The sequence below is a fragment of the Triticum urartu genome, chromosome 5 (assembly GCF_003073215.2).
Source record: "Triticum urartu cultivar G1812 chromosome 5, Tu2.1, whole genome shotgun sequence".
In the NCBI taxonomy this organism is placed as follows: domain Eukaryota; kingdom Viridiplantae; phylum Streptophyta; class Magnoliopsida; order Poales; family Poaceae; genus Triticum; species Triticum urartu.
The window spans coordinates 619,488,941-619,502,086 of NC_053026.1; the positions used below are offsets into that span (position 1 = coordinate 619,488,941).

The 13,146-nt window shown below is 53.4% G+C and overlaps 1 protein-coding gene across 1 annotated transcript; it reads right to left on the reverse strand.

The window, feature by feature from the left end:
- Positions 1-1,527: 1,527 nt before the first annotated feature.
- On the reverse strand, positions 1,528-3,981 carry LOC125511317. The gene is made up of 2 exons (XM_048676657.1): positions 3,135-3,981; positions 1,528-2,007 (listed from the first exon to the last, which is right to left on the reverse strand). The coding sequence occupies exons 1-2, from the start codon at positions 3,710-3,712 to the stop codon at positions 1,848-1,850; spliced, it is 738 nt and encodes a 245-aa protein (XP_048532614.1). The 5' UTR covers positions 3,713-3,981; the 3' UTR covers positions 1,528-1,847.
- Positions 3,982-13,146: the final 9,165 nt, after the last annotated feature.

The window sequence follows — 13,146 nt, forward strand, 5'->3', positions numbered from 1 at the left end:
TGATCATTTTGTATGTATTTTTTGTCTAGGTCGCAACGTGACAAAGCGATAGATAATCTGCGGCCATGTGATCCTGCCCGCCCATGGAGGCTAGCGTATGGCGTGTGAGGTATGTACAGCACCGCAGACGTGCAGTACAGAGCAGACGTGTGAGGTTTGCTTTTTTGCTTCGGCCACTGCCTGACAGTGCGGCCGTCTCTCTCCCCGGCCACCAACACAAACACGATATTTGACTCCGTTAGCCTGCTTAGCACCGCACTGTCAATTTTTTTTTTGACAAAAGAGAGCATTCTCTTCGATTTCCATTAAAAGAAATCACCATATCTTACAAAGGAAAGTAAACGACTAAAACTGCAGCATAAACTCCTCCCCTACGCAGTTTTCACCACCCTACTTGGGGGGGAGGAAAACATGTCTTTTTAAAGCATACATCATTATTGATGTCTCAGCATCAGAAGATCAAAAGGCAGGCTGAAAACAAGGAAGCAAGTTTGCTGTTGAAGGAGCTATTCTTCGCAGCACACACATTTTTTGTCCCGAGTAGGTTGACACTGGTCACCCCAGAATTCTCCTAGTCTTCAGGCGCCATCCATGAGCTGCTTTGAACACTTCTCCAGCCACCTCACCCACTTGTTTCACTCCAGCCTCCATCATCTTACTCTTACGGGATTGGTCTGCAAAACATTCCAATCATTCAAATTTTTAAGAAACAAATTAACAGGTATACAGGGGTCATTCTCCTTGTTGTTATCAAAACAAGCATGATGAAACTGCTGGTTTCTTCTGACGCCATACATTCTAGAGAACATAGCCTAGATGGCGCGTCTTGTTAATTAGGTTTCTTCATCCAGCAGTGCTGCGGTGTGAGCAAATCCCTGTCCCAATGCCTGGGTTAGACTCTTAACTGTAACCATCTCAGCCCTTCCCATGGGACTTGACGCACTTCAAAATTTAAGAGCCTAAACTTTGTTGCACTTAACTTCATATTAATATAGGCCAGCTCCTATACTTAACTTCATATTATGTGTACAAAGAGGTAGGTCTATGTGCATCGGGCCACCTCCTCAGCCTGTGCAATGCGTACAAAGAGGTTTATGTGCATCCAGAAAATGCAGCCCGACCGAGAACACGTCGCGAGTGGGGCCTTATCATAAGCAAGCATCGTGGACGCCGTCGATGCTGAAATCCGGATGTGAGAGACCACATATAGACTGTAGATGCGATTGATACTAAAATCCGAATGAGAGAGACCACATGCCTGAATACCACGGCACAATGTGCACTCACCGTGGTGAAGGTGCTTGGAGCGGAGTACCTTATGAAACCAACTGTCGAGGACACGGAAAGGTTGATGGCAATAGGGCGGCGAGAGACAGATGCCGTTTAGATGCCATTGATACTGAAATCCGTCTTGACATATGGGCTGAGAATGGAGGATTGGGTGGTCCGGGCAGTGATCAGGAAGTATAGGGAGGGTTTTAAGGGTTGGATTGTACATGCCCAGACAAAGTTGCGCACTGAACCAGGTAAATAAAAAGCATGCCTCTCCGTTGCATTTGATCCTGCCCGGGAATGCCATAGCATATTTGTTCTATGCTGTACAGACAAATTAGTTGTCGAGATACATGGAGTCCATGCCACTCCTACACCGCACTCATAGCACAAACTAAACAACCAGACAGTATTGCGTTGCGTGTGAAGTACGTACGTACGTATGTACAGAACCGCAGAAACGCGCGTGCACATTCAACAGTAGTTTGGTACGTAGATCTGCCTTGCTTTTCTCCGAGGCGGATGCCGTTTAGAAGAGCTCACCATGGTTCACCTAACAAGAAAGATAAAGGTGTTCAGACTCTGTCCGCGGCAGCGGAGTGGTCCGCCGCCGTCAGCATCGCCGACAGCTCGCCGGACGTCGCGGCGGCGGGGTCCTGCCGCCGCCGGCTCGACTTGCGCCACCGCCGGTCCCACGGCAGCGGCCAGCACCTGACCGTGTCGCCGTCTCTCTCCCTGCACCACCACCAAACGCAACGCACAAACATTAGAGTTAAGAAGACTCTGTCAGTCTGTTTGGCATCGCACTGACTATTTTTTTTTACTACCAAGAAAGCAAACCATGATGAAAGTGCAGATTTTCTCCACGCGAAAGGAGATTTACGCTGGATTCGCATATTAGATTTTCTTCCTTAGCACGATCAGATATTCTTCTAATTAAGTACCGCTCTCTTCGATTCATAGTAAGGAGCTGTTCGGCAGTCCACCCGCTGCGTGGAATTTATTCCAGGATCTGTGAAGTACCTGTTCGCTCGCTCTGCAGTTTTTAACCGGAACTCCAGCTCCGGGAGCGGCCTCGTGGAGCGGAGGGACTCCGAACAGGCCCTAAGTGTCACAGTTTTAGTTAAGGGAGTAGTAATCAGATTGCACTGCGCAACACGACACTTGCAAGCTGCAAACTGCACCCGGCAGGCAGGCCACGCTCATGTGGTTGGCTGGCTGTCTCACCATCAGCTAGCGGTGCCTTGGCAAGTCACTTTCAAATGGTTTCTCTATCGGCTAGCTCCTATGTTGCCCAGATGTATGGGTATGATCGATCAAGCTAATTAACTAGCTAGCTGCAAACGCCTCACAGCTGCAACTAATACTCCAGGATATAATTTTCAGTCGGCGAGCGGAACAATCAGCAGCACCAGTGGCCTCGACTATGCACCATGGCTGACGTGCCCGGCATCTATCTACCCACACATTCGCCTCGGGAATTGTCGTGCCGTGCCGGCCCTCATTTGGCCGGCCAGCTGCTCTGTTCCGGTCAACACTGAAACAGAGAGCACGATGTGCTTGCTTCTTTGTTCCTATGCATGACTAGGTGCACCATCTAATCGATCCAGTGACCAGTGGTAATGATTATCTATCCACGACTGGGCAAACGAGAGCACGACGGATGATTTGCAGGCCAACCTTAATTAATCATCGAGAATTCGAGATTGGTATGGATGAGTTTGCTTGTGCGCGCGCATGTGCATGTTTGGATGAATTTCTTCTTCCTGCCGTGCTCTGGCGGCAATTGACCGAACGAGAGTTCCGTGGCATGAAATGGAATGTCTAGGGAAGTAGTACGTGCTCTGTGGCCAGTGAATTACCTCTTGTTGCAGTCGTCGGGGGCGACGGCGCTGGCGGCCCGGCCGGAGGTGGAGAAGGAGGGGGTGCGGGCGGGGCGCGGCGCGGTGAAGCTGCGGGTGAAGGAGCGCGGCATGTAGAAGTTGAGCAGGACGCCGTCGCTGCTGCTGCGGAGGCCGCTCCTGCTCCCGCCCCCGCTGCCGCCGTCCCCGCGCCGCCTCGCGGAGGCGGAGCCCTTCCTCTCCGTCGCCCTCGCCGGCTGCTGCTGCGGCTGCGGCTCGGCCTGCCCGCCGGACTCGGCCAGACCCAAGGGGCTCGGGCTCGGGCTCGCCTCTTTCCTCTCGACCGGCAAGGGCAAGGGCGGCACGCATCCGTTGGCCCCGGGCGCGGCGGTCTTGTCGACGAGGTCGGTGAGGGATAGCTCGTAGTCGGCCTCGGGGAGGTCGCGCAGCATGCCGAGCATCTCGTCCCGCCTCCGCGCGATCTCCCGCGCCCTGGCCGACGCCCCCGCCCCGTCCGCCGCCACGGGGCTCATCCCCGGCACCCACAGCCTCGCCGCGCCCGGGAGCGGCGCCGCACGCTCCGAGCCCGCCTGCAGCATGGCGCCCAGCAGTTGTGGGTGGGCGCGCGCGTCGTCGACGTCGACTCGGCTACGAGGCTGACGCGACGGCGCAAGGAGGGGAGGGGGAGGTGGCTGTGGTGGTGGTGGAGAGCGCGACGGCTGATTTGGTACTTGAGGAGGAGGGAGGCCGGCCGGGGAGGAGGGAAAGGCGGTGCGCGTGGAGACGAGGACGCGCGTACGCGTATGGATCCGGGCCACAGGGGCGGGCTCGTGATCTGCCGATGGTGACCGCGCCGGATACGCTGGGATCTATCTGCTAGAAGGCGAAGGTGTCAGCTTTGCTACGAGCTGTGGCTCCGGCCTGCTCGGTGAAAGTGAAAGCGAAGGCATCTGGGTGCGCTGTGTGCCTTGGGTTGCAAGCATGGAAGTCTTTGCGCTCTAGAAGCAACGGCGAGCAAAGTCCAAAAGCAAAGCGCCCGGTCGGTCATCTGAGAAGAAGCTCCCAAGGCTGCATGCACTCACTCGGAGCATCTGATACGCGTCCTCTATAGCCACATCGCACGCGTGAACAGTGACTTGTCATGCCTCAGATGTTCTCTTCCACAACCAGCTTGGGTCGCGGCGTGGTCTTCGGCGGTCGGTTCTTCCCGGCGTGTCCGAGGTGCTCTTCCGTAGTTGCTTGGAAGTCGGAGCTGCGTTGGAGCGAGTTCAGGTGGTGACGATGACAGGCATTCGGTGGTCTTTTGTAGAGGGCACGCTCGGCGCAAGTCCTGCATATTTCCCTTGTGTTGCTCGTCGTCAAAGTCGGAGCAGTCGGTTGCTTGCGCGTGTGGCCATCCGTTGGCATGTGCCGTCGTGGCTTCTGTTCCATGTCGGTGGCCGGGTTGGCCGGTGGTGCCCATGTCATATGGGTTGTGTTGTATCGGTTTTAGCCCGTTTTTTTCGTCAATTAACCGGGCAATTATCTTCTTCTTAATCAATGAAAATGGCAATTATTTTGCCTCATTTAAAAAAAATCCATATTATACATGCACGGAAAACCTAATCTAAAGCGGAGCCGTGTTCAGCTCCGCCGTGGCCATGTCCATGTCCGGCGGCCGGTCGTCGACAATGTAGAGTAGGACATAGGACACGAACCGACTCACGGGAATTGAGGCCCCGCCGTCTCCCATGCCCTGCTCTTCCTTGTCAGAGTCTGAAACCTTCACGGTGCCGATGGACGTGAAGTCGATGATGGATCCGTCTTGGGAGGAGTCAGCAACGTCCACCACGACGCGGGTGCGGTGCCTGAGGTGTCCGTGCACCATACGGGGCGCCGGGAATGCGACTCCGCCTCGTCAACGTCTGCCACCGCATCCCGTGCTCATACCTCGCACGTCGGGCACGTCGCACCATCTTTGCATCGGACGACATCCATGCGTCTAGGTTGAGCGTTTGATACTGGTTTGAGGAGCCCGTCTAGGTTGTTTTTTTTGACCGAAGAATGGCCGGGACGTACGTCTGGGTGTATGAGGGGGGTTCGAGGCGCCGGCTGCAGATGCTCTAAGCATAAATATGGAGTGTATCAAGTGATACTGGAACTTGGATGCTCGCAAGGAGCTTTTTGACCGTGGACCGTGGATCCAACGGTCTACATCGAAGCATCTGGACCAAGATTTAATTGCAGCACTCTTGTAGGGTTTTTGCAGAATTGTGGAAGCTCTCCTGTTGACTACTGGATCCAGGATCCAGGATCCAACGGCAGAGACGTTCCTGGAGCACCGGAGCATCCTAGCTCCCGTATCACCTGATATTTTTTTTCCAGAAATAGGACTAGCTATTTCGTGAGTTGCATGAAGATTTATCTTGACGCCAGTCGGCCTCCACCCCGTCCTCCTTCAGCCTTTCCTTTGCAAGCAGCACCACCTCCACCATCGACCCACTTCGGACACCGTCGAACTACCATCACCCTCTACCCGGATCTAACCGGGCCGAGAGATCCTTCCTATGCACCCAATGCATCAAACTGATTTGGGCCGCTAGATGAGAAAGCAATGGACAAGTGAACACATTTCACGAAAAGAACATCATATTTCTTCAAAATCAACCCGTGGTTCAGTTTGCACCACGACTTCATTATAGTGGATTGATTTCGATGAAACCCGAGGTATCCCAAAGTAACAGGAAGCATTGGTTGCACGGATTTCTCTGTTTCACATGTGACGTTCTCATTTGAGCTCCCCCCTCCCGCGCCCACCCGCACACACACAGAGAGCCTCTTTGTCTCACATTAGTATTGTAAAAACACATGATTTGAATGTCATACCCATTCGAACCGTACAAGATTTGAGTTTGTTTGCAGAACAAAAAATTAGGGACTCTTTTGAGAGGTCTGAGTAGATGCTAGATTTACTATGAATTAAGAAAAAAAAATCCCAAATGATTGAAGCCTACAATTCAAATGACCAAAGTGAAAAACTTCCTATGGATTCTAATTCTCGAGAAAATCCTTTGAATCAAAGAAGCCTTGAAAGAGGCCCTAAGACTGTACCAACAGTTGAGAACTTCAGATTAGCAAGGCAGATGCTCTAGAAGGGTTGGCAGGGTAGAAAACGCCCCCATGTCTATACACATGGAGAAATTAAGCTTTTTCATACAGAAAATAATGCATTTCTTCATGTGGATATATGAACTCCACATAAGAAAGCTTAATTTCTTCCACTATAATATCCAGCGGCGGTTATTCAGGTCAACGGTGATAGCACGCTCCGCTGCAGTTTTCTCGGGTCAGTCTCACCATCGTCCATCTACCATCACCAACTTAAACTACTAACATTGGGTGGGGAGATTGGATTATTTGCCCCAATTTAGTTGGGCATTTGATAGTTTGCCCTACTTTACATAGGATTATACGTATTATTTGCCCAACTTTCCTTTTTCCTTTGGATGATATTGACTTTTTTATTTACTGTAATCATTTTTGATGTTTTATCTCTATTTTTACCACGCGAAATGACTCTACTGCCTCTGTGGCAAATTTGCAATTCAAAAGCCACCGCCGAGTCGCTGGCTGCGGCTGCCTGATTCGTTCGTTACCTTGACCATAACTAACATTCGCTCGTTACCTTGACCTAACTAACATACACAATCAATACTCACAACCAGTACTGCTCACAACAGACATGTTGGCCGGGGACGTGGGAACGGATGGGAGTAATTCATCTGACCACTCACATCCCCTTGATGCTGAGAGAGCAACCGTTCAGCTGAACCATCCGGGGAAGTTTAGACAGCAGCAGATCGTGTGGATGAACTATGTAATTTTATTTCGAGCGATGCTGTAAACGTTTTGGTACAACGGTGGTAGAGCAGAGCCCGCGCCCTACTGCCGCGATGTGGCAAAGCAGTCCAGAGGCATAAAAATAAGCGGTAGTGTCTGGGCGGTAGTACTGCTTACATACTGCTTACAGGATCAGTCCCACTGTCGCCCTACTTCCGCTTAGCATTCTGAGCTACAGCAAGATCAGCGGTGGTAGGGGCGGTAGTACCGCAAGCCTTACTGCCGCACTACTTTCGCTGAGCTCAAATAGACAATAGAACACCCTAAATAAGCGGTAGTACATGCAGTGGCGGAGGCAGAAAATTTAGATTAGGGGGGCCAAGTGCCACTGAAATAGGTTGGGGAGGGCCAATCCATAGAAAAATAGATGTTTAGTAGTAAATTTTTTTTTCTAATTCAGCACTATTCACCAGTAATTTAGTAGTAAATTCATGTTGTTAGGGGGGGCCAGGGCCCGTGGTGCCACCCCCTTGTCTCCGCCATTGAGTACATGTGGTACAGGATCAACGGAAGTACTGCTTACAAGTGGTACTACCGCTGCCCAGAGAGGTACTACTGCTGGGTAGCCATAGGACAAGTTTTTAGAAAAATGATGGAATTGCAATCAAGCGAGATGGAAGGTGGGTGCAAAAGAAGATGTGTACTTGATTATTTCACCCAAACTTTCTCAAAGTGGACTCTTTCTTAATAGTATGGTTTCCCAAAACTCAAGTCCGCCGAAAAAGAAACACATGAAAAATAACCATCTTGACTTTATATCTCCAAGGTCACGAATCGTCTTGTGTCATATGATAGATTATCTGAAATACTCAATGCACACGATTAATTCGCAAAAGAATTGTGTCATCAATCACCAAAACCACTAAGGAGGAAATATACCCTAACACCGTGTTTCGTGCCAGATAGGTGGTAGGCACAACCGGAGATTGCCGCGGGCGTTGTTGACGAAAGGGATGCTGCCGATGTAGATGGTGCGTGTGGGGCGATCTGGCGGTTTGATGTCGACCCGGCCTGCCCCGTTAGCGGCGAACATGAGGGAGCCAAAGCTCAGGCTCTCTCCCGGCGAAAGGCCGCCAGGAGCAGAAAAATATCCGATCCAAGATCTGTCTCCAGCCGGCGCCTCCCGTGCTTGGCGCGCCAACTAACGGTGCAAAATACTATTAGATCCCTCGGTAGGGGTCCAAGCATAGCTAGAAGTCCTGGATCTGGGGTCACACGAGGGGTTTATCTAGGTTCGGGCCTCCAGAGAGTAAAACCCTACGTCCTGCTGGTTTTCGTTATTCATGGTCGAGGGATACCTCGTACGAGGGGTTACGATGGTGTATGAGATTGCTACCGAGAGTTTCATATCCGTCGGCAGATGATGAAGAGGACCCTAGACCTCCCTTTATATAGGCAGCCGTGGTCTAGGGTTTACATAGCGGTAGATGCGATTTGTGGCGCTGCCGCCCTCTAGTCTTGGAGGCCACGAAGGTCGTCTTCGCGTCCTACGGTTTGCTCCTTGTTTTGGGCCTAGTGGGCCCCTTGTAGTTCATGAGGCCGGGCTTCCTAGCGTTAGCCACCCCCCCCCCCCCCCCCCCCCCCCCCCCCCCCCCCCCCCCCCCCCCCCCCCCCCCCCCCCCCCCCCCCCCCCCCCCCCCCCCCCCCGCCTTAGCGTCACCTCCACGGTCACCTTCCACCCCGCTCTATCCGAGCCGCCTCCCCCACCCTTTAAAATATAATACTCGAACGGTACATTCCAGGGACGCAACGTGGGCCCGCCCCAGCAGGAGTCTACCACTGGACCAACAGTTCAGAGCCCCGGATCAACAAGGTACCAGATGTTCTAGAAAGATTGGCATGCGTGGTAGAAAACGCCTCCATGAGTTGTGTTTCCAACTCATGAAGCAATCGAGCCTTAGTACCACCATGCGGAATTTGCATGTCTCACGCCGGGAAATTGACGTGCTTCCACCATCACTATCCAGTGCCCGGCGGTTATTCAGTTCAACGGCGACGGTGCATTTTTCTCTCATGTTAGTCTCACCACCGTGCTAGCTGGATCAGTCCATCTATCATCACCAAATTAAACTAACACCGGTCAGCACTGTTCGACGTATTTTTGTGATTACTATTTTCAGAAGATATAAGTATAAATGTATTTTTTTTCTTTTAATTGCAAGTTATGCACATCTATGTTTTATATTGAGTGTATACGTACACACACGCATTAGGCAATTCTCGATGCAATGGTACGTGCATGCATTTTGAGTTTGCTCACGTACTAACCAATGTATACTTGCACTTGATGCTCCGTGGCATAGACTTATACACACATGCAGGTTACAATCAGAAGGCTGAGTCCATATCTACGGCGCGCCCACAAGATTACATATAGTATGCGTATTTCTTTAAGTACCGTATATACCGGCCGGCAAGCGCGCGTATACGTACTTGAATACTTGTGATTATTTCAACTAGCAAACACCGGAGATAAGCATGAAGGTGGCGATCGAAGGAACCAGGCCCACCGTCAGTCAGGTAGCTAGGTACGCATGAGACGGTTTTCATTTTCTGTGTGCAGGCGTACGCGTCAAGAAGAAGAAAGATAAACATCAGCGAGATGATAAGATTCGGGGAGATTGCATCCATATCTAGTCCAAGAAAATCGGGACGTTTGGCCCGTCTCCATCCGCCGGGTCGCCCATCTCCTGTCTATAAATACACACACCTAGCTACGCAGAGGGGACTCACGTACACACCCATTCTGAAGGCAATCGCATAACACCTTCAGCACGCATCCATCGCACAACACCTCAAGCACCCGTTCATCCACCACGCAACACTCCATTCATTCATCACGCAAGCCTGCAGAGGAACTCCCTCACGCACCGGCTCGCATATACCCGGCAGGAGGAAGAACGCAGGCACCCGAGCCGGCATACACGGAGAGAGGAGGCCGGCGTACAGGGAGCTCGGCGGCTGTGACATGGACGAGAAGCTCACCTTCCCCGAGGGTAAAACTTTGATCTAACCCACCCCTTTCCTTGTTCCTTCTTTGCATATAGCATGCACGCACACAGGTCAGGAGCGTTGCCAAAAGCAATGTTCGCATGATCGGACCCCGTCGGAGATGGAGCCGCCGGACCGGAAGATGAAGTCGACGTTGCCGGAGATGGTCTTCACCAAGCCAGCGCCACAAAGAACGACGAGGAGGTCGTCATCACCACCTGCGGTTCGTCTCGTCACGACGGTTCGGCCAGGAAGACACGGAGCACGCCACGACGCCGCCCACCGTCGAGGTCGCCAGGTCGATGCCCCGGAGATTGACGCCGCGGTGGCCACTCCACTCATCACCGCACGACGAGGACGACGCGTCGCCGGAGCTCATCTTCACCAAGCCCGCGCTATGGACGCTAACGCCACTGAGGTCGGTGTCACGGTGGCCACCTCCACTCATCACCGCTCGATGAGGACAACGCGTCGCCGGAGCTCATCTTTACCAAGCCTGCGCTATGGACGCTGACGCCACCGAGGTCGGTGTCACGGAGGTCGACGCCACGGTGGCCACCTCCACTCATCACCGCTCGATGAGGACACCGCGTCACCGGAGCTCATCTTCACCAAGCCCGCGCTATGGACGCTGACGCCACCGAGGTCGGTGTCACGGAGGTCGACGCCACGGTGGCCACCATCCCTACTCATCACCGCTCGATGAGGACGACGCGTCGCCGGAGCTCATCTTCACCAAGCCCGCGCTATGGACGCTGACGCCACCAAGGTCGATGTCACGGAGGTCGACGCCACGGTGGCCTACCTCCACTCATCGCCGCTAGACGAAGATGCCGTTTAGCCAACCGTGGTGCTCCCCACCGGATTCTTCACCAAGCTAGCTCTATGGAGGCCAACGGCACACAAGTCACCATCACCACTCACGCCCACTTCGCCACGAGGCGCCATGGAAGGACAACGACATGGAGCATGCCATGATGCCGCCCACCGTTTGATGTCGCCAAGCCGGCGCCATGGAGGCCGATGCCACGGAGACCAACCCCACTCCTCGCGCCCACTTCGTCACACGGTGCCGCGGAACACAATGACACAGGGCACGCCACGGCGCTGCCCACCGTCAATATCGTCAAGCTGGTGCTTTGGAGGTCGATGACACGTAGGTCAACCTCACCGCTCTATGGAGCCTGTCGTCCGCTTTGTCGCGCTGGAGGGACGCCGCTGAAGACGGTGATCTGGAGTTCTCCGTCAGGCCATTCGTTCACTTCATCAAGATGGTGCCGTAGAAGTCGACGACGCAGAACTCGCCATCACACTGCTCACCTCCATTTCATCACGCCGAGGACCATGACATGGTGCTCGCCACGATGCCTCCCGGCGTTCAAATCACCCATCACACCCTTCGCCCACCTCGACGAGCCGGTACCATGAAGGACGAAGCCGCGGACCATGTCAACATCACCGACTCCTTCACGTGGCATGACGGTGCTGCTCGCGTCTCCTTCAAGGGAAACGAGATCCCATTTGGCATCGGGGTAGTGCCTATCCTTCATCTCGCCCGAACTCGATGGTGCCTTGGTGATGGTGTCACGTTAGTCCAGCCAAACATCATGAAGTGGTCTACACAAGAACAAGAAGGCATGCTCCTGATACATACTCGTGTGCGTCTAAGGCGTGGTGCTGCCCACCGCAGCAAGCAATGGACGTGGTACTCGGGAGGTCGCCGCACATGCCGTCCATTTCCAGCCGGAGGATTTCGTCTACATCAAATGCTATAGAAGAATGAAGCTGAACATTAAATACGTCTGAATGTGTGGCAGTGCACTACGTAAGTGGCCTTTGCACATGCATGGGCCATGCACGTAGCCAATGGCGAGGTGGCATGCTCACCGCTGGTCGTTGTTCGCTTCAGCGCGTCTTGCATCATTCAAGAAGAAGAGGTGGAGCTCGTCACAGCGTCGTACATTCGTGGCGCCGCACGCTCAAGGAAGAGTCCCTGCAAGTGACGCCACATCGTGAAGATGACACCTTACAACGGCGCCTGTATCCTGCTTGTGAAGATGGTGCCTTGCCGCGGCGCAGCTGCTACACGCGTCACGCTCATTCATAGGCCGGAGCCGAGCAGGTTGGCACCGCCCGAGGACAAGGCGCGGCTGCAGGGCGACACGACTTCAACAACAACACCGCTCCTCTATGATCTCGTGAGATGATGCTTTGACTACGCCGACTGCCGTGGACTCAGCGTCTGGCCGGGACGGGGTGTCGACCACTCAGGCCACGCTGGCGCGAGCAACGCGACGGTCATCACCGATGATGGTCTCCACCGACAATTACTCCCGCAAGGCGTAGCCCCTTGCACACCCTGAGAAGCTACTGGTCGTCGAGAAGTCCGAGCCGAGCGCGATCCATGCTACCCCAACAACAACTCCTCCAACGCCGTCAAGACCGACGAGGCACGACGGCAAGGGCAAGCGCGGCCACCGCAAAGGCCACGCTACTTGCGGTGCGTGTACCGACGAGGACACGGGCTCTGCCGCCGCCCACACACACACATCGCCATCATCATGCATGGAGAACGCGAAGCGAAGACGACGAAAACGACCACACAGCTCAATCGGAGGTATCCCGCGGAGCAACCCGCGGGAGTAATTAACCGGGAGCCTTCCGAGGCCCCGGGAACCAGGAGATCACACAATCGCCACAGCCAGCTTGGCCGTGCTAGTAGGCCACGGAGCGCACCTTTTTTTATGGGATATTGTAATTTTATTTCTCCAATGAGATTAATGAAATACATGTTCCCGTATCTCTTTTTCTTTGTGTATTACGGTACACTGGCACGCCCGCATACTCAGTTTTCTTTTCCCGGCGTCTGAGAGAAATACACTCCCTTCTCCCTTCTCCCTGGAGTTTTAGATATTTTTCTCGTGTCAAACAAGCACTTGACGCTTTAAACAGAACCACCGCACCTACGTACGTACTTGCCCAGTCGCTGGCTGCTGCTGCCTCATTCGCCCGTTACCTTGACCATAACTAACATACACACAATCAATACTCACTCATAGCAGACGGGTTAGCATCGGACCTGGAAACGGATGGGAGTAATTCATCTGACCAGTCGCATCCCGTTGATGCTGACAGGGTAACCGTTCAGCTGAACCATCTGGGA

Excerpts from the sequence above, each read along its gene's own strand:
- LOC125511317 (XM_048676657.1), bottom strand. The coding sequence starts at position 3,712 with ATGCTGCAGGCGGGCTCGGAGCGTGCGGCGCCGCTCCCGGGCGCGGCG. Across the intron at positions 2,008-3,134 it reads CCCGACGACTGCAACAAGAG|GGAGAGAGACGGCGACACGG; the intron begins GTAATTCACTGG and ends GTGGTGGTGCAG.